This window comes from Phyllostomus hastatus, unplaced genomic scaffold (assembly GCF_019186645.2).
Source record: "Phyllostomus hastatus isolate PE091 unplaced genomic scaffold, TTU_PhHast_1.1 phas_scaffold_93, whole genome shotgun sequence".
In the NCBI taxonomy this organism is placed as follows: domain Eukaryota; kingdom Metazoa; phylum Chordata; class Mammalia; order Chiroptera; family Phyllostomidae; genus Phyllostomus; species Phyllostomus hastatus.
The window spans coordinates 10,766,034-10,788,373 of NW_025334042.1; the positions used below are offsets into that span (position 1 = coordinate 10,766,034).

At 37.2% G+C, this 22,340-nt stretch overlaps 1 protein-coding gene across 1 annotated transcript; it reads right to left on the bottom strand.

The window, feature by feature from the left end:
• Window positions 1–1,555: 1,555 nt before the first annotated feature.
• RXYLT1 (ribitol xylosyltransferase 1) lies at window positions 1,556–17,895 on the bottom strand. Its single transcript, XM_045829573.1, has 6 exons — window positions 17,585–17,895; window positions 16,555–16,710; window positions 12,599–12,701; window positions 6,172–6,486; window positions 4,946–5,116; window positions 1,556–1,984 (listed from the first exon to the last, which is right to left on the bottom strand). Exons 1-6 carry the CDS (start codon window positions 17,751–17,753, stop codon window positions 1,567–1,569), a joined length of 1,332 nt encoding a protein of 443 aa, XP_045685529.1. The 5' UTR covers window positions 17,754–17,895; the 3' UTR covers window positions 1,556–1,566.
• Between the last annotated feature and the right edge of the window lie 4,445 nt (window positions 17,896–22,340).

A 22,340-nucleotide genomic window follows, 5' to 3' on the forward strand; every position in this document is an offset into this window, starting at 1 on the left:
TAGGGCAGATTTTTCTCGCTGAGCTTGTTCCTGGCATCTTTGCTTCTCTCATAGCCCCTATATGCCTTATAGCTCCTCCTCCACTGCATCCTTTCAGTTGCTGCTCCTGCAGTTGACTTCGAGGTTCTCAGTATTTCCTAGTTCACAAAGGCTTTCAATTAGCTGTCTGCCTCAATTATTATTATCTTCTGGTACTAATGTTCACGGTCATCAAGAAGCTTATTGACAGGGTACCCTTGAATAAAATGTCCATAGTTGTCACTTGAAGTGTGTCACAATGGAGGAGAGACACATAGTATAAAATGGCTCCTTACATGTGGCATATTAGCAGGGACAGTTTCCTCAGAATTGAATAGGGTTGTGGTGGGCTCCATGAGTCTTCACTATGACGTTAAGGTAAGGTACTTCATCTCCAGGCTGCCAGACCTTCTGATGATGTGGAGATCCCTGTGTAAGCTCCAGGTCCATGAACTTGTGGGAGAATTTATACCTACTGAATACCTATGGCTATTCATATAATGAGACAAAAAAAAACAAACCCATCATTCACAGTGATGTTAATCCTCTGGTTTCACAGAAATTAAGCCACGGGATTCCTGAGAAAATAGTAAGCCAGGCAAAGCAACAGATGGAGCCCATCTTTCCCTCCATCCTCTCAGGAGCCCAAGGACCTAACATACAGACCACTCATTGGCCTGAACCCAAGTCACTGCTGTCCATGGGCACCAGCCAGCCTTTGCATGAAGCCCTCTTCTGAGCTGGCTAGTTTTTCTCTGTCCTTGAATAACAACTTCTGTAGAGTTTAGGCACTAATTTTCTAGTTCTAACTGCCCTGGGCCATGGTTTGTATGGATTATGACCAATTTCTGCATCCAGACACCCACCTCAACATAACCCAACAAAGCCCAAGTCACCTAGAAGTTTAACTCCACATGATTTGTCTACGTACATTTCCAACATGGCATGATTACTCCCAAATTATGTAAATGAGAATGTGATAAAACATTTAAACTTAACCTTTAACGAGTAAGGAATGAAAAATGAATTAGAAGTTACTATTTAAAAAAAAAGAAGTTACTATTTATTTATTTAAAGTTTGCTACACATATTGGGCACTTTATTCATTATTTTGTTTCATATTTACAAATTACCCTATGAGGTGCCATTATCTCTATTTAAATAGAAAGGAACTGAGACTCAGAGCAATGAGGTGGCTTCCTCAAGGTAAACAGGTAGTAGGTGCAGAGGCAAGGTTTTAACTTGGGTTTTGCCTGCCTCCAAAGCCCCATCTTTCCACTTACACAATGCTGCTCCCCTAGAGTGGGTTTAATTGGTGAAAGGAGTCAATAAATACTGAATCATTCAACTTTGTAAAAGTGAGTTGAGTAACATTTTAGCTTCATTTTCAGGAGTGGCCCAGCAAGCGGGTACTTGGTCAACCATGACAGACATACCTAGGGTCAACCAGGGCACCGTAAAGAATAACCATGACCCACCCACACACATACCCGATGTTAGAAATGATTTAAAAAATCAGATCTTAGCTCAAAAAAACTAAGTTAATAGTTAAACTTTATTGTTCATTAAAAATGAACTTTCTAAAATATTAGTAAATCTCATTTTTAGCTCTGTTTTGAAGTGCTGATACCAGTGAAGTAACATTTTTCTTCTTTGAATTTTTTCTTGTAAAATTATAGTTTTTTCTTTTTCTAGAACAACAGGAAGTTCCTTCCAGTTCTTAATAAAGATGAAGGGGGCGCCCATAGACTTGAGCAACTGCAGAGGAGCATTATGGGAAACAGAGGTATTTCCACAGCTGCCAGCTGTCATTACATCTTCCACCACAGGGACGGAGCCATAGGAGCAAGCCTCATATATCCTATAACATTCCGTGTTTACTCCTACTGGGCACAATGTGAGGTCACTCTGAAGCAAAGCTTTTTGATAATTCTTAAGGCTTTCATTTGTTTCTTGGGGCTGCCACCTAGAAAATAAGAAAAACAACTGTAGTTTTCACTTTACTAAGCATAACTTTTATGAAAGAAAAGATTTTACCTTTTAATGTCAGTTACAGGCAATGATAAACCCATCATAGAGACGACGGGCAGAAAAGATAAATGAAATCTTACCCAAATAGATTTCTTGAAAATATTTCAGATTTTGAAAAGTTTACAGCTACACATTTAAAAAATCCAGTGGTCACCACAGAATTTCTGAATGAATGTTAATTCAGCCAGTATTTTCTGAGTCCAGACCTTCTCTCTCCCTCACCCTCCAAACTCCTGCCCCCTCAGAGCTTACAGTCTAGATCTACTGGGTGAAGACAGGTAGCAACCAAGTCAAGTCAGTAAATTATTTAGAAGGTGTTAAGTGCTGTTAGGAAAAATGAAGCAGAGTGTGAGGAGGGAGTTTCTGAGGAAACTGTTGCAATTTGAAAACAGGTGCTCAGGGAATATTTTATTACAGGTGCATCTTGAGCATGGAGTTGGAGGTGAGGGAGCAAAATATGCAAATGTCTGGGGTGGGGGGTGAACAGAGTGCAGAGGAAGCACAAAGGCCATGAGACAGCATGTCCTACACACTCAATGAACAGCAGGGAAGTCAGCATGGATGAAGGGGAGTGACTGGGGGGAAAGGTGGAGAAGGTGAAGTCAGAGGATCCTATCATGCAGGGTTTGGATCACAGGGGTGACTGACCTCATGTATGTTTATCAAAATCATTCTGGCTGTTGTGTTAACAACAGACTAAAGGGGGCAAGGGTAGAAGCTGAGATGCCCGTCAGAAAGCTAGATGTTCTCTCCTGACTGTTCCTATGTTCTCAGTGAAATAACCAGTAGGGTCATGAGGTAAGAGTGGTTTGGAAGAGAGAACGAGGTATAAAACAGTCTTTGAAGAGTGTGGAAGTATACAGAGGAGGGAAAAGGATGATTGTTGGGCGCTTGAGGGTCAAGGTCATGCATTAAAAGTGAAATTGATTGGCAGCTTTCTCCATGTGTGTTTGGTTGCATGGGTATAGGTATGGGGCAGGTGAGAGCTGGATTTAGGCAGAGTTAGGGTTTGCTAGATTAGGGAACTAGGGAGCTGAATGTATATCCAGTCATGACTGACTACAACGTGTAAGTGGGGTAAAGAAGAAAATAATGAGGTGAGCAAAAGAACAATGAAAAGGAAGTAGGAACAATAGGCTCTAAGTCCCAGCTACACTTTAGGAGATTATTACAGGGAACAATGGTTACAGGAAATTATAGGAAATGGTGGTTACAGAGAGAGATGCTGGAACTTGAGATTGTGGAAGAGAAGCAGTATGTGTGTGAATAAGGTCTAGAAATAAAAACCATGATAGTAAATAGCTGAGGTCAAGTAGAGACCGGATCATGGAGGAGAGGAGGTAAAGGAACTGTGGGACCAAGGTGATGGAAGGACCATCTATGTAGATCTGGATCACCAAAGGGAGACTGGAGTCATATCAGAGAGGGAGAGGGCCAGGAACGAAATTCTTCAAAGAATTAAGGAGATAAACCCTTCAGGGTCAGAGTATGATTTCAGAGAGGAAGAGGAATGGATGGTTTTGTCTGCTGGCATGAGATTCAAGACTGGAGGCTTCAGGGAGGGAAAAGGGATGTGGTCTGGGAGCAGCAATGAGAAGCAAGGAGGACATGTAGTTGATGATCTCCTGGCCCATCACTATAAGAATTGCAGGAATAATGCTACTGCCACAAAAAATGTTGTCATTTTAGACTACCCTCACTCATTCTATGCCAGGCACACTGTCCCTTGTTGTTGCTCAACCATAAGCATGCTTCTGCCTTAGGCTCTTTACCTTTGCCGTTCCCTCAGCCTGGACTGCTCTCTCCTAGACACACTCAAGGCTCACCCGTGCACCTTCTCCAAGCCTGTGCTTAAATGTAACCTCTTTCTAGCACTTGCTCTGGCCATTCTCAAACAGCAAATGTTCTACCCCTGATTCCTGGTCCTCTCTATTTCGCTCTTCTGCTCAATTTTTTTTACGTGGCATTTATTGTCTTCTGATACACACTACATTTTACTGGTTTGTCTCCTCCCACAAACATCTAAATCCTAAGAGGGCATGCACTATGATCATTTTGTTCAATGCTGGATCCCTCACAGCTAAAACAGTTTTGGGCACAGACAGTTGCTTGATAAATATTTGTTGACTGAATGGATATAATATGGTTACACGAATAGCAGAGTTGGGAATTATGTTTTCTAGAAGAGTGTGTCTGCTACAATGAATACATTTCTAGATGTAGAAGGACACTTTTTAGCCATTAGTTCTCTGATGACTCTGCTTCATACACACAAAACTGCACTGGATTTTTTAAAGACAAAATAATTCCAAAATTTCTTCTTTCATTTCATGAACACCTGTTTCATGATTACCATGTACAAAGAAATGGAATAAAGTCAACCCTATTAAATCAATGCATGCATCCATCCACTGCCCCACTCAGCCTGGCCTGCTTTATGCAAGGTCCTATACTGACCTGGGGATTCAAAAAATAATAGTAAGTGGTCCCTGTCCTCAGAGTGATGCCAGGTTCCTGGAGCTATGAGGAGTACTCCATGCCATTAATGGAACACTGACCTGGTCTGCAGAACATCTCAGGATGAAAGTAAGGCCTTATTGGCATATTCACAATTTCCTGTGTGTCAAGTCTGACTAGCAAATATTGAGCAAGCCCAAACAACTGGCATTTGCAGTTACTAGTGTTCTTCTTCAAGACGCACTATAGCTATTGGAGATTCTCCCTGTTTTAAACGTATACAACCCCAGTTCTTCATAGCTTTAATTACCAATCCATCTCCTGGGGAAGGACTGATACACTCAAAAGTGGAGTTAACAATGTCTCTTCGGAAACCTGCGCTTCCACATAAAGCAACTCTCAGACTGGAGAACAAAGTTGAATGAATCAAGTAACTTACTGTTCTCTCACTGAAACCCAACAAAGCTTATCAATTTCATCTTGTTTCAAAATGTTCATTAGTGCTTGTCTGGATGAATTTTCATAAATAGTTCCTAAGAAATTACATAAATAGGGTCTTTCATTGTGCAGCATTGACCAACTTGCCTCCACCACAGGAAAATTCCTGTATCTGTAAGAATAAGCACATATGAGTTAGCAATATGTGACAAGAGAACTGGCAAAATTCCCATAACCCGACATCTTAGCATGATGATGTAGAAAGAAGAGATCTAAATTATGATTTTTTAAACCCCAAACTGTAATTTTCCATGCTTACTTTGGAAAAGTCCTGGAATCTACTGACTTAAAAAAAAGATTCTCACAATGACATCTTTTACAAAATTGCTATAGAGATTGTGTGCCAAAGTGCCTTGTTTTTTACATTCTTCAACTTTTATTAGACACCTGTACTTGTAAGGCAGGTTGAATTCAAGACCTTAAAAGTATAAATACCCTGCTACATTCACGAAAAACTTAGGCTCTGAGGATAAAGTAGTGAACGAAAAGACACAAAATCCCTGCCATCAGGAAGTTCATGTACAGTGGCAACCCTTTTTAAAGCCAACTTACTCTTAATAATAATAATAATAATAATACTCCATTAACAGAGAGATTAAAAATAAGTTTTTCATTTTAAAGAAAGACCTTATATGTGACATATTGAGAAATCTTAATTATTAATTAATTCCTTTTTAAAATAGAAATTTGTGCAAATTCAACCAGTCTTGGTGGCAGATCTGATCATATTATTTGCTTCCAGGCCCAAGAGTACAGTGTGCTTCTGACTTAATATTGCCTTTAAGGAAGGGTTTTTTTTTAACACTATTAGTTATAGAGATTTTATAAAAACTGTTTTAAGAAGTCCTGTTTGTCTGCCATCCTCTGCTAGTCATCTCTTTATGGAACTGCTGATAAACTTAAAAATTCATCTTATGCCTGGCAGTTTTAAAACACCAAAACATAATTCATCTGCCTTTTTTGTAAAAGGCTAAATAAAATACTCTAAAAACATCATTATTATTACTGAAGCACGAGACCAAACTGTATTTTTGTCTATGGAAAACATCGCACCTGGCTTCAATGATCTCAAAAGAACTACGTTTATTGCAAATTTAAACCACAATCTTCCTGGTCTTGAAATTCAGGTCTGAAAGTCTAGAGTCAGGTCTAATGTTTTGTACTTACGTTGCTACTCCTAAAGGCCATTGAAAAACATCCATGTAATTAATCCAGGGGCTGTCATATATTATGAAAAGCAGCTCCACAAAGCCTCCATTTCTTTTGAGGAATTGCTTGATCCACTCATTGTTACAATGTTCATTTCCAAGCAAAACAACAGCAACATGCTGGATTTTTTGAGTTTGTACTAAATTTTGTACATAAAGTAACCACTGGGTGGCATAAAAGACCTTTGCTTTCTCTCTCCCATTTAAAATGAGTACCACGTTATTCACATCGACAGAGAAGTACCCTGGGACTACAGCGGGACCAGTGATGAAGCTGTCAAAAACAAAACAACAAAACAGGAGACAAAAAAGAGAATGAATATATTTAGCACCATGAGTTTCTAATCATTTTATATAAAATTTACAGGGAGATTTAATCCATATTCTTTCGAGAAACATAATTTCTATAATATAAATTCTTTTGAACAAATTTGGATTTTGGGGCTTTGCTGTAGATTAATCAGCCTTGGTTGCAGACAGATCAGCTTGTAGATGATACTCGGAAATATGGTACCCACGCCCCCCTTTTTAAACCACAATCAAAGTAAGTGCTGGCTGGAATTTGAGCATTAAGCAAAGAAAGGCAGTTGAATATTGTTTAACCCTCTGTAGTTCATACTGGAAAGGTGTTTAAGCCAGAAGCTCCCACCCCCTTTATGGTGTGAGCTGCTATTATACTGTCTATCTGAATGAAATGTCTGAATCAATGGATGGGAAAGTGTTGATAAATTAAGAAATGGAAGATGGCATTATAAACATTCCATGAAGGTTAAGTCTCAAAATATAGTATTAAAAAAAGCAAGTAGCAGAACACTCATAAAATATGATAGTTATGTAAATTTTAAAGTAAATTCAGAAAAAATTTATGCTTATATATCTATTATAGGTATAAATATAAAAACTTGAGTGGGAAGATACACACCAAATTCATGACAGTAGTTGCCTCCGAGGAGGAAGGAAGAGAAAAGGGCCTGGGGAAACAGTACAAAAACAGCTTCACTTTTATTGAAAGTATTTAATTCTATTAAGAGGAAAGTTGAATATCTGAAGCAAATATGACCGAGAGCTGGACTGTGTTAGTTCTGTGTGGTTGGTAAATGAGAATTTGTTGTATTACTCTCTATTCTTTAAAGTATTAAAAAACTGTCAAGAAATAGACATATTTCATAATATTTTCTTTCATCTTACCTGCTACTCACAACAACCAATACCACTGAAATATTTTTAACTGATATGTATAAAATATAAAAAATACCACTTAATCTATCTTAAAATTAGCCACAATGGTCCTAGATTCTTTACAATTTGCTGCATTTCTTTATAACCTGCTAGAATCTTTTAATCTTTAGTATAAATATCCTGAAATCCTGTTTTTATTGCTTGTAACTTGAGGAAATAAAGACTAACATTTATTGAATGCCTTTTATATACACAATACACAGGCATTTTGCACACGTTATCATTTAACATCCACAACAACTCCAGACTACATTAGTTCCTTGTTTGGCATTTGAGAAATCAGGCTGAAGTTGCTAAATCCATGACGACAACACTGAGTTTAAAAAAAAAAAGTTTTTAAAGATTTTATTTATTTTTAGAGAGAGGGGAAGGGTGTGAGTAAGGCAGGAAGAGAAACATCAATTGGTTGCCTCTCGCACACCTGCAACTGGGGAGCTGGCCTGCAACACACGCTTATGTCCTGACCAGGAATCAAACCCACAACCTTTCCATTTGCAGACGGACACTCAATCCACTGAACCACACCAGCCAGGGCTGATATAATTGTTCTAACTTATTATTTATTGGGTATGACTTTGAGGTATAAACCATTTTTCAAATAATATATATCTATTTATTGTTTTATATAAGCATGTAATAGATTAAAAACACCTGTTCAGTATTTTACAGTTCAATAAACACTAGCATAAGAGTACATGTTAAATGTTATATTAAGTGATATAGAATAAAATTGCTAAGGTAGTTCAAGTGAAAGGGGAATCAAGGGAGCAACGTAAAGGTTGAAATGTATTCCAGGAAATATAATATGAACAAAGGCAGCGAAGCAGATAAGCTTGTGATCCAAGGGTGTATGTGGAGAATGAGATTACTTATGGGCAGGAGAACTAATTTGGATGGAGATTAGCAATGGGTACTAAGGATGAAAGGAGGTAACAGTTGTAGAGCGCTTAAGACAATACTGATCACAGAGCTTCTGCTCATAAATGTTAGCTACGACTCTGTGAAAAAGCAGGGAACAGTATCATATCTGCACTATCATCTTAATTACTGTATTTTTCAGACCATAAGACTTATCTAGGTTTTAGAGGAGGAAAATAGGAAAAAAAAGTTGAAACAAAAATGTAGTAAAATATTTAATAACATAAATAACATAATATTTCGCCAATGTAAATGTAAACAGAACTTGACAGCAGCATTAACAACCATTATTCCCCCCAAATTTGGGGGGGGGAGTGCATCTTACAGTCCGAAAAATACGGTATATAACAATGTACACAGAAAAAAAATGAAGTAGATATACAGATATATGCCTGCTTATGGAAATTACAGGATTCTGAAGGCAGTCTTCAGGGAATAGGCAAAGGCCATGGAGCAGGAATAAGATTCCTCTTAAGAAATTAAAAATAAAGTTGCCTAATAAAATCAAACTGTAGGTCAACATATGATGGATCTGAATAGAGATAGGCAAAGTTCCTTAAGAGACAGAATGGATCCCAGGGTAGTTTGTAACCTATTTGAACACATTAACATAAAGAATATATCAATTTCAATAGTACAGCTAACTGAATGTTTCTTAATTGCAGGGACCAAAAAGAGAGAACCCAAGCTCTGCAGCAAAAAACACTTAATAAAATGTTTGAATAATCACAAATTTAGACATGATTGGTCCAGTAAATTTTTTGGTTAATGTTTTTCCAAGACCTGGTTTGAATGTTTCTTATTAAAGTTATCCTATGTGGGTATTTTATTTTGAAAGGTATAATAGTTTGTATAGTAAGGAGGAAAATGTACCAAAATTCGTATTCTTTCTCTTGAAGATTTCTTTCAACCACCACCCCCCCAGCCTTTTCCTAATTACAATACTTAATTCCTCATTTTAACTTAAGTGATCTTTCTAATTCATAAGCTGTGTTCTTTTTGAATACCATGCACTGAAGTTAACCTGATGTTAAAAGAGTTTGCAATAAAAAAATCAGCTTAAGGCATTTAATCATTTCAAGTGAATGCTGCATCCTATAAAAATAAGTTTGAGAAACTTATTTCATTAAGCTTTGCACATTTTGTTATGCCACATGGATTCCCTTCTGTTTTGAATGGTTACTGAAAGGTTGTGAGTGAATGATTAGTTTATTTACATTCATTTGCAGCAATTACACAAGAATTTGAATTTTGTCACATTTGGGTTTGTTCGTTCCTGTAAATGATGATACAGTCACGTGAGACTTTCTGTCATGGTACCCAAAGTCACCATTTAGTCCTCTTTAATCTTTAAGGGTTTCAATAAAAATTGTTCACTCAAAATAAAAAAAAGAATATATCAGTAGGCATTGGTGAGGAGGTATGTGACGGAGAGATAGTAGACAATAATGGAAACACAGAAAAAGGAGAACTGAAACGGAGGGAGATGTTGCAGTACCAATTGAATAACAGTAAAAACAATAAAACGAATAAAAACAAGACTTCTGAGGTGATTATTATGTGCCAGAGACTGTTCTAAGCAATATACAACTTTCAATTCATTTAATCTTCAAAACAACCCTGTGATGTAGAATCTACTATTGGCCTTATTTAAACTTAAGGACATGCAAGCACAGAGAGGATAAGAAACTTGCCCAGGATCAGATGGCTAATAAGAGGTAAGGCTACAGTGTGAACTGCGATATTTGGCTGTAAAGGCTGTGCTCTTACAACTCAATCACACTGCGACACTGCCCAGAGGTGACAGGGCTTCATGAAGCTCTGTTCACTGTGCCCCACATGTACATGTAGTCACATGCTGAGGACAGACTGTATATTACTGATCCACTGGTGAACAACGAGTCATTTCTTCCCTTCTGAAACACAGTTTGGAAGTACTTCATATTGTTAAACCCCATGTTTTGATGCCATATCTAATCAAACAAGCCTCAAATGATTGGGTATCAATTGCAGGCTGCCTATAAGGAAAGAATGTGCTGGTCAAGTCAATATAAGCATGTGAACTAATAGTTCTATTCCAGTCTAGCTATTTACTTGGTATTCTGGATTATATTCTTTGGGCCTACAAATTCATAAGAATCAGCATTCATAAGTCTGATCAACCCTGGAATACTAATGATGTCATTTTTATTTCTGCCTCAGAATTGTTGTGAGGCTAAAAGTTGATGATACAAGCTCCTTGTAAACTAAAACATGTATTTAAACAAAATATATTACACTAATTTACAAGTACCCTGATAGGACTTAGAAACTCTTTCCATTTATTTCTTCAGGATGACCCATTACTTCTGATTCACTTTTGGTCCAATAATGATCAATGTGTTGGAACATTTAAGTTTGTTCTCATGTAGTTCAAGTCAACTCAAAACTTGCCATTTCGTACTAGTTTAGTGAAAATAAGTCAGACAGAAAAACTTATCCATGTGATTTCACTCACATGTGGGATATAACACCAAAAACAAATGAACAAGCAAGAAAAAGAAACAAAAACTCGTGGACACAGGCAACATACGGTGGTTACCTGAGGGGAGGTGCTAAAGGGTAAAGGGCTGAATATGTGGTGATGGAAGATGATTTGCCTTTGGTGGTGGGTGCACAGTGCAACATACACATCATGTGTCACAGACATGTGCACTTGGAGCCTTTATAATCTTATTACCCAACGTCACCCCAATAAATTTAATTAAAAAAGAAAAAAACTTTATTAATTTTGGATAAATTAGGAACACTACTTTTCATGAGCCTAAAATTTTAGTAAATTGTTTCAGAAAATCTTCCACAATCGTTAACTTCTTTGAATACACAGTTCTCTTAAATCCTAAGAGAATATAGCATTCCTATTTGAACATTAACATAAAACTTCAGGTAAAAATTTCAGAAGGGAAAATTGCCCTTTGGGAATTAATGCTGTTTGCTCAAATCCTTTAGAAACGTTACAGTAACAGTATATACTAACTTTTCTATAAATTTCTAAGAATTTTTCTGAAAATTGTACATATTGTGGGTAGAACTATTAGACTAATACTCATAACACATTTACTTTTAAAATATCAAAATATTAGATATACATGCATAATACACATTTACTTTCAAATACACAAATCCAACTATTGTCAGTTAAGGACTATCTATGAACTCTTGAATGGAATTATCACTAGAAGCCTGGAAATGAAAGGGAAAATAATCATTACCAATGATGATATGAAAAACCTATCTACTTTTCAAGAATGATTACTTTGAAAAGATTCATGCAATAAAATTGCTTTCTATGTGTATACAAAATAAATAAAAAATTAAAGATGCAGCAAAAATTCAAATAAAATTGAGATTAACTACAACATAACTTTTCCTCTTGATTTCTCTAAGAAATAGAATCCTAATACAATAGAGTCTTTGGTTCACATTTTTCCCTCTAATAATATAATTTTTACATGAAATAAACAATTTAAAATAATTATTTTTATTTTTTGTTTCAATAAAAAGCAAAGTCTAATAGAAATAGAATTCTTTCACGATAACATAATTTTCCTAAATAAAATCTTAATTCTACCTATTAAAAACCTTTAGAAATATGCCATCATAATTAAAAGTTTTATAAAAATAAATGCTCAAAAAAGTCTTAACAATGCCTTGGTTTTATTGAGTGTAAAAAACAGATTGCTAGTATTGCAGGAAAATGGTAACTTACACTATTAAATCATTATAGAACTCATACATGAAATGTTTTAATAAATAAAAATTTTAAAACTCATAGCAAGAGCTTTTATACAACCTATTATTATAAAAATATGTGAACAAAACTATTATATGAAAGAGAAAAACTGAAAAAACTTTAAGTTTATATATTATTCCTCTAAGATATGAAATGTTAAATGCTTATCAACTAATAAATGTTACAAAATTTGGAACATGAATTTTTTCATGTAATAAGAAATGTTTAGATAAAAATGAAATAGACACAATCAAAAGAGGAGTATTTGTACTTAATTACATAAGAAAATGTTCAAGATAAGCTTTAACTATGAATATGTATTCACGAGATTCATTTCTTTATTCTTTATAGGTTGAAACGGAAATATTTTCTACAAATATAGATTCTTCTTATTTTTCTTCTAGTACTGGCATAAAACACTGGCCACACAGCAAAGGTTAACGTTGTACAATAATACCTGTAGTGTGTTCTTCCTACAACTGCATTTCCTTCTCTCCACTGAGAGGTCACATCAGTGGGATCAAGTAAGCCTTCAAAAATATGCTCCCAGAGATACAAACCTGGTAATTAAAAAAAAAAAAAATTTACTGTCTGGTCTACTCTGGCGTATGAAATGAGCTTATGTTCTGCTCTTTTATATCATTTGATTAGGACACCAAATTTTTTTTGCCTTGGTTCCTTGGCAGGCAGTGCTACCAAGCAATAGCTCAAAATCATTGGCACGGCAGCTACAGCAGAATGGACAGAACTCAGAGGCTGTCAGTGTGAAGTGTGGCAAAGTGGGTGACAGACAATAACCGCTCTTACTCTAAATTTGAGAAATGCCTATTTATCATTGGACTTTTACTACCTATTTTATCCTGAAATGTGCTGTAGTACTATGTAAATTACTACAGTAAGTCCTCACTTAACCTCTTTGATATGTTCTGTGACTTTAAGTGGATGGGTGTAAAACAAAACCAATTTTAGTTAGGCTAATAGATATAAACAGGAGTTAAGTTCCTATGGAAGCTCATCAACATGACAATACAACTTGAATTAAAGGATGTTAGGAGGACCTGCTGCATGTGATTAGAACTGTTTCTATTTTATAACAAGCTGGGAGGATTCACTATTTTGTGCTAAACATAATCAGAGAAGCCCAGTATGTACATATCCCTTCAATATCAAGGAGATATCACCTCCTTCTCACTTGAACACACATCTCTCACTGCTTGAAGCCCTCTGCAGACAAGTGCCATTGCACCTTTTCCCCTTAGGGCACCCTCTGCTGTTTTGCATGATTTCACTTGAATGGAAGCTCTGAGTAGAGGAAAGCAGTGCCACACAATGAAGAAATCTGGGAACCCTATTTTAGTTACATTGAAAGATGAGTTTTGTTTCATGCTCGTAACATCCCAGAACTAAAGGACTCACACACACAGAGTTCTAACTGCAGTAGGCTGAATAGGGGCCCCCAACTCCGAAAGGTCCAAGGATGTAGTATCAAGAACCTGTGAATATATGTTATGTTACATGGCAGAAGAGACTTTCTCAATGTGCTTAAATTAAGGATGCTCAGGTGGGGCAATTATCCTGGATCATTTGAGTGTGCTCTTTGTAATTACAAGGGTCCGCACAAGAGGAAGGCAGAAGGGTCCGAGTGAGTGAAGAAGATGTGAGGATGGGAGCAGAGGTCAGAGTGATGCAGGGCTGTGAGTCAAGGAATGCGGGTAGCCTGTGGAAGTGGTAAGAGATTCTGATTCTCCTCTAGAGCCCCCAAAAGGAATAAAGACTTGTGGACACATTTTAGTCTTCTGCCTTCAGAAACATAAGATAATAAATTTGTGTTGTTTTAAGCCATTTAATTTTTGTTAATAGGGTACAGATGCTATAGGAAACTACAGATTATGTAGTTATAGATTATGGGTACCTGGAAATGGAGTACCAATGTAATAAATATTTAAAATTCGGAAGTGGCTTTGGAATTAGGTATGGAAAGAAGCTTAAAGAATTTTAAGGAGTATGAGGGGGAAAAAGCCTAGATTAGATGGCCTTGAATAAATTATAGGTAGATATATGGATGTTAATGACTCAGCTAGTGAGAACACAGAAGAAAGTTCAGAGCACAGTAGGAAAAAACCTGTATCATCCTAAGGAATACCTAAATCATAAGCTGGTAGAAATATGTATGTTAAAAGCATTGCTGGTAAGGGCTCAGGAAATGAGTAACACGACATTAGAAAATGGGGAAAAGGGAATCCTTGTTATACAGTCATGTACCACATAATGGTATTTCAATCAATGAGGAACTGCAGTATGTGACAAGATTACAATGGGTCTGAAAAATTTCTATGCCTAGCAATGTCATAAAGTCATAGTATAACACATTACTTGTGTACTTGTAGTGATGCTGATGTAAACAAAGCTTCTGTGCTACTAGTTACAGAAAAGTACAGGGTATACTTTACAGTAGTAGGATATACCATTTAGGTTTGTGATATTTGCACATGGACAAAATTGCTTAATGACACATTTCTCAGAATGTATCCCTTTGTTAAGTGGCACATTCCTGTAAAACAACAGAAAGCTTAGCTGAATTGTGTCCTGAAGTTATGTGGAAAGCAGAATTTGTAAACAATAAACTTGGATATTTAGCTGAAGAGATTTCTAAGAAAAGTGTGAGAGCTGTGGCCTAGTTTCTTCTTGCTGATTACAGTAAAACATAAAAGGAAAGCGAGATTGAGGGAAGAAGTGTTAAGTAAAAATGAAACAGTATTTGATGATTTGGGAAATTCTCAGCCTATTCAAATTGTAAAGGACGTGAAAACTGAGGAGATTCACTGTCAGGAAAGCATGTTCTTGAAAGAAGGCCAAGGATGTGACTTGATATCCTTTTGGCCAGTGCCCCAAAAGATTAAAAAGATCGTATTTAGTCAGATAGAGGGCTCTTTGAATATATTAGATGTGTAATTAATGGATCTTTTTCAGTAATGTTAGCAAAAGCCTGAAGTAGAGAAGGGATTGTCCAGGAAAGACCTGTGGAGGAGCTCGTTTCTAACGCAACTAACCCCCTGACATACACAGAAGACCCACAAGGTTCTTGAGAATGTTGTCTCAGCAGAAACACTGGCAGTTGGGACTACCAGGGACTGAGGGAGAGAGGTTGAAGTGAAGAAGGCTATCTTCGGGAAACAGACTGTAAAACTACTGATCTGAAAATACATTCCAACTCTTCATGAAAAAGGGAGGATGACTACGAAGGCAGAGCTGAAGGGCCAGAAGCAAAGCTTTGAGCCACAGATTATCCCCAGGCCTTGAAACCTAATGGCGTTTGCCTGGTTGGATTTCAAAATTGCTTGGACCAGTGACTCAATTTTACTTCCATTTTTTCCCTTTCAATGGGAATGTCTATACCTGGTATGCTATTACTGTGCTTGGGGAATAGGATAGGTTGATGAAGGTAGAGTTTGACTAAACTCATCCGGTCACTTTGTGCTTACTGGATTAAAAAGAGAAACATCTAGAAATATTACCACTTGTTAAGATGTAGATTCAATTAAAAACTAGAAAGAGGAAATGATCATTTAAAAGCAGAAATTAAATATGAGACTTATAAAGAAAAAATTGTTAGAAATTGATGATTGGAGGCCTACTTCTGGGTACCTGAAATTTAGAGGTCAGTAGTAATCTTCAAGGATGTATATTTGCATGCAAGTGTGAATGAATTTATGAAACTCCATGGGCCAGGCTTTGTCCCCTGTTTCCTTTCCTCTCCTCTGGTACTTTCTATCCATACCCCTTACTGCCCATATAAATCCAACTCATTTTTAAAGGCCAAATAAAGCCCCTTCTAATTCAATTCTTTCTGACTCTTCTAAGAATTGAGGGCTCTATTCTCTAATTGAGCACAATATATAAACTTGGAATGCTAGGCTACTCAGAGGAAAATGCTTTCGTGGGCAATTAATTTTAATCAGCTACATACTATATCCCCTTCTTGGACACTGACAACAAATATTGGCTACAAAAGGCTCTGCGAAATCAATAAAGAACCTGGTTTAACTTTGCGTAGTTCAATGTTTCGGCCATCAGAGGCAGTGGCCACAACTTATACTTGTGTATCAAGTACAAATAAACATAGATTCATGACAATTTAGTTGACATACGCATTTAACTCTAATAATGCTTACACAACCCATTCTTTGTATTGACAAATCAACTTGTGCTTGGCTAAAGACCAACAATAGAATGTGTGTGCCCGTATTTATGCAGATATTGCCTATCAAAACGGAGAAATGAAATATTGAAAAATGCATTATTTTAACAAGTGATAAAATAAGCTATAAATGTATTAAAATGAATTGAATCTACTATTAATAAAGTACATTTTGTGATGCTTTTTACATGTGTTAGCTGTACACATTAACTCACCAATGGCAGCTTTGCCCCAGATTTGCACTCGGAAGTCTGTTTTCCCTTTTGTGGATTTATTTAATATTTGAAGGCTAGTTTTAAATCTGTGTTGCTGTTCCTGTTTTTCATCTTCTTCCCAAGGATTCCATTCTTCACTTCCCAAAGTAGATGGTTCTGTGTTTTGAAAACAGTAACAGTGTTTGTAAGCAAGGTAGAACTGGAGTTGTAAATTCAAGCCATTTAAATTAGATATTAGAGAGTTCTCATTTCACCCTAACTTTAATTTTTCAAAGAGGCAATGCAACAGAATTTGGACTGGTTAAACATACATTTAAAAAAAAAAAAGGAAATCAGAATCTAATTTTTCTTAACCCTTTACTCTGAAAGATCTGAAGAGATAAAATTATCTCTCCCAAACAAAAACCTTCTAAAATAACTGGATAATATGTATCAAGTTACAAGTTTAACTTTTGCAATTCTTTATAGATTGTATATACGTAACCTATACACAAAAATTTGACTTAAGAATAAAGTGTCCAACGGTTTACAATACTACTGCGCGAAATTCTGAAAAGGGAAGAGATGAGCGTCTGTCCCATCCTGACGTAGGGCAAAATACAGGCCAGGGGACCAGTACTTGGAGGTAAAGGGTCCTGGCCCTCCGAAATCGCTGCATGATTAGAGGGGGGTCTTTGTTTCAATAAGGAAATAGGTGTCTTACACCCAGAAACATTCCCGCGAATCTGGCATTTCGTGACAATGTCTGGTATGTTTAAGACAAGTTTCAAAGGTGTGCACGTCCGTCAGCTTTGAGGGTGGTAAGTGGGGACAGCGTGTGGGACTAGGGCGGCACTGCCCTCCAGTCCGGCGCCCACGGCAGGTTACGGACAGCTGGAGCAGGAAAAGCGCACCGTGGGGCCCCAGGGCAGCCCCGGACCCGAGCGGGATCCCCAGCCACGAGGCTCCGCTCCGCGCGGGCCCCCACTAACCCCGCACCCCCGCGCTGGAGCCCGCAGTCGGGGACCCGCGCCACTGCTTCGTCTCCTACCTCGGCCGCGCCCCTCCCGCGCCGGGGCCGCCCCCTTCCTAGGGCCCCGCAAAGACGCGGCCGGTGCCCGGCGGCTGCGCCCGAAAAAGACGTGGTACGCGGCGTACAGCGAGAAGAGGCAGTACAAGGCGATGAGAAACGAGCACAGCCGTTTCCGCGTTAGCCGCATCCCACTCAGGCTTCCTGTGAGGCCACTGCCGCCCAAGAGCGGGGTCGGAGGAAATGCCCCTACTCAGGGCCCAGGCCCCAGGGGCTTCAGGGACAGGCCCTGGCGCTGGCGGAGGGAATCATCACAACTGGCCCACCTTTTACGCCCCGCCCAGGCCTCGTCCTTCGTTCCTCCCGCGTCAGAGCCCAAAGCTCAGGCCCCGCCCACAACCCCGCCCATAGCGTCTCCCAAGCCCCTCCCGTAGCTCCTCCCTTGGCGGGCACTGACGCCCCGCTAGCCTTTGATTCCAGAATTGGGCTTGGAAGACCGCCCAATTGAAGGCACAGATCGTGTCAATTTTTGTTTAACATGTAATCCCCAGAGTTTAGCATAGGGTCCGCAGCACTGACAGATGAATGACTTTAAATATCCATTAAAAAAATTATGTGGTCATAGAGGCAAACATTGTGAAAGTGATTAATGCCTCTCAGAAATGATTAGAACGGTGAACTTTGTGATATGTACACCTTACCATAAATAAAATATTTTTGAAGGATATTTTATTGGTTATGTTATTAAGTTGTCCCAATTTTTCCTTCTTTGCCCTCCTCCCCTGGTACCCCATTCCCCTCCAGCACTCCTCTCCCTTAGTTCATGTCCATGGGTTAGGCATATAAGTTCTTTATCTTCTCCATTTCCTATACTAGTTTTAACACCCTCCTGTTTATTTTGTACCCACCGATTATGCTCTTTAATACCTGCACCTTTTCCCCCATTCTCCACATTCCTCTTCCCTACTGATAACCCTCCAAATGATCTCCATACCTATTTCTGTTTCTGTTCTGGTTGTTTGCTTAGTTTGTTTATTCATTTGTTTGTTGTAGATTCAGTTTCTGATGGTTGTGAATATGTTGTCTTTTTAATGTTAATAGTTTTTATTTTCTTTTGCTTAAATTAGTCCCTTTAACATTTCATGTTATAATGACTTGGTGATGATTAACTCCTTTAACTTTACCTTGTCTGGGAAGCATTTTATCTGCCCTTCCATTCTAAATGATAGCTTTGTTGGAGAGAGTAATCTAGGTTGTAGGTCCTTACTTTTCATTATTTTGAATACATCTTGCCTGTCCCTTCTTGCTTGAAAATTTTCTTTTGAGAAATCAGCTGACAGTCTTATGGGATCTCCTTTGAAGTCAACTCTCTGCTTTTCTCTTTCTGCTTTTAAGATTCTCTCTTTACCTTCAACCTTTGCCATTTTAATTATGATGTGTTCTCGTGTGGTCTTCTTTGGGTCCAACTTGTTTGGTACTCTCTGTGCTTCCTGAACTTGTATGTCTATTTCCTTCATCAAATTAAAGAAGTTTTATTTCATTATTTTTTCAAATAAGTTTTCCATTTCTTGCTCTTCCTGTTCTCCTTCTGGCATTCCTAAGATTTGGATGTTGGCATGTTTGGAGATGTCCCAAGGTCTTCTTATACTATCCTTGCTGGGTTTTTTTTTTTCATTCTTATTTCTTCTTTCTGTTCTGGTTGAATGTTTATTTCTTTATTATTTTCCAAGTTATTGATTTGAATCCTGGCTTCCTTCCCTTCACTGATGGCTCCCTATAGATTTTTCTTTATTTCACTTAGTGTAACTTTCCTTTCTTCCTTTATCTTGTTGCTGTACTCAGTGAGTTCTCTGAGCATCCTGATCACCAGTGGTTTGAACTCTGCATCTGATAGGTTGGCTATCTATCATTTATGTTTCATTTAGTTCTTTTTATGCAGTTTTGTTCTGTTCTTTCATTTGGGCCATATTTCTTTTTCTCCTCAATCTGGCAGCCTCCCTGTGTTTATTCCTGTGTAATTGGTAGAGCTGCTTTGACCCCCAATTTGGGGTACAATTTTTTGTCACTTGTGTCCAATATTGTTCAAGTTGCCTGGCAGTCCTGGTAGCCAGAGAGCTTGTGAGACAGGTGTGGAATAGCCATTAGAATAGTTGCTGCACCCTGACTGACTGATTCAACTCTCTACCCTGATGCAGAGTTCTCAATAGTTTTGGATAAAGTTTCCATTCCCTCTGTTCACAAAAATTTATGTTTCCTGAATTTGATGCTCTTGAGGTAAGGTCTCTGTCTTTCAAAGTGACACCATGGGTAATTTGATAAGGAGAATTTTATAACTGGGAGGAAATTTAGGTCCAGAGAGATGAGGTGACTTGACCAAAATTGTTTGCTTTGTTAGTGGCTGTGCTGGGACTAGAATTTCTGCATCTGTTCTTAGTCCCATGTTTTTGACAGTATAGTAGCTGCATCCTTGCTCCTCATCTCATCTTGTTTGTTTTTTTCTTTTGCTTAACAATATCAGATACTAGGAATGAACTCAAATCACATTTGGTGAAATTATCTTCCATGTGTACAAAAGGAAGAACTATTAATCATTTAATCATTAGGCTCCAATATTGATAAGCCCTAATGCATATGGTTAGTTGCATGAAAACAGTACACATTTATTAGAAGTCCACAAGTACAAATTTCTTGTGATATCTGGCCAAAATTCTATCCTAAGTTTAGCAAGGTTTCAGTAATACTGTAGAAATGTATTAACTACTTTGAGAAATTTTTCACAGCTTGGCCACAAGCCTTTGTTTCAAACTATTTGTAAGATACTTTTAGTACGGTTTGGCCACCTAACAACCAATAAGTCTTTAAATAGATCTTAATAAATTTATAAAAATTATTCTCAATAAGATACGTTTTTCTTTTCTATGTAATTATCATGGTGACAAAAATAAACTACAGAAATTTATTGACCTTGGGAAACAGTAAGCAAATTGTAATGTTTTTTTAAACAACTAACCAAACAACAAATAGTCAAACAAACAAAACTAGAATATAAAGGTTAGAAATGGCAGAACCGGGAGGTGAAATTGAAGCTAAATCAGTAAAAGCTGATCTGTGCAAACATCACTTCTTCTGTCAATCTTTCTCTCATTTATGCCCCACCCTCCACGGCCTTTAAGCTCTATGCACAATTTCATCACTGCTGTAACATTTCATCACAATTTTTTGTTTATTTATGTCATGTGATCCACCAATTTTAATCAAAATCCATTTAGAATGATTACTTTTATATCATAAATGTTGTAGGTATCTGTGGACCCTGTTTTACCACAAGCCCTCTGGGTGGATACCATCCTGGATGATAACCACAGAGAGTGATTCATGACATTTAGAACCTATGTGGCTCATCTCTAATTTAATTTACTACTGACTTCATTATATGTGCTGTTTTTGTAATATTATCATCAGCTTGAAAAAAGAGTCTACTGAAGGGGCCGAGATGTAAATATGTTTCAATTTCTTTTACTGCCATTTATTTAAACCTTTCTATATATTTTGCTCTCCTTATTTTAGTGTTTGCAGGTATGTAGACATTTGGTATACTCTCCTTCCTAATTTTGAGTTTCCAACACAAGGCAATCCAACAAAACAGACACTTTGATTAATATTGCATATTCCGTAGTCTGAGGTTTACTTGTATTTTTATAAACTCTACCATGTTTATTTTGTACCAGGGTTATTGCTAGCTACCTCAGAAGGGTTGGATGACATCCCAGCTTTTTTTTTAGGCCCCTAAGAGTTTCTAAGCATAGAAAACACTTAGTCCTTGACAGTTTGGCTGCACTTTCCAGTAATATTTGTTGAGCCTAGAACTATGGGGTTGGCCAAAAAGTCCTTTAGTTCCATAAAAATATGGAACTAAATGTGTCTTTTATTTTATGGAAAAAATAAAAGACACATTTTTCATTTTCACCAATAAATTTATTAATTTGGATGTTTTGAGTATGTAGGCTATTTCCCATGTGCTATAATGTTGATTGTTCTCAGTTAATGTCTGGATTTGATTGCTATCAACTTTGACTGGTCCACCCAACCATGGAACATCATCCAGTGAAAAATCTCCAGCATGAAGCTTCGAGAACCTCTTTTGACACATCCAATCAGTCATAGCACCTTCTCCTCACTACACAACTTTTTTTTTGCATGCCAGTTGCATTTTTATGTCTTGAAATAATAAAGCATAATATGCTAAAAAGTTTCATAGGTTCTTCCACCTTCAATATTTAAATGGCTACTACATGAAAATTCACAAATTTTGATTTTTTTTAAATGCACACTGATATGACAGCTGTCACAATAACAAAATTGTTCTGAATGAAGTTAAGGATAACTAAGCACTAGTAGAGCCACTCTATGGAAAAACCAAATGAAATCTTTGGCCAACCCAATATTTTTAGAGGTAATATTTTAGTAACATTTCATTGGTTTATTCATGTCTATACTACTTGAGTCTGTTTTGGCAATTTTAATTTTCCAAGAGAATAATGCACTTCATTGTGATTCAAGCATATTCAGATATCTCCCTTTATTCATTCTTAATTTAATTTTTTGTTTTCCTTTTATATTAGATTTTTCAGATTTTATATTTTATAGTTAATTTGATTATTTGATTTGTTTTCCCTCTCTCTTACAACCATCTTTGAATTTATTTATCAGTACTTTTTTATTTTGCAGTTACTACATTGTTCATTATTTTGATTGTTTTCTTTCTTCTCTTTTTCTT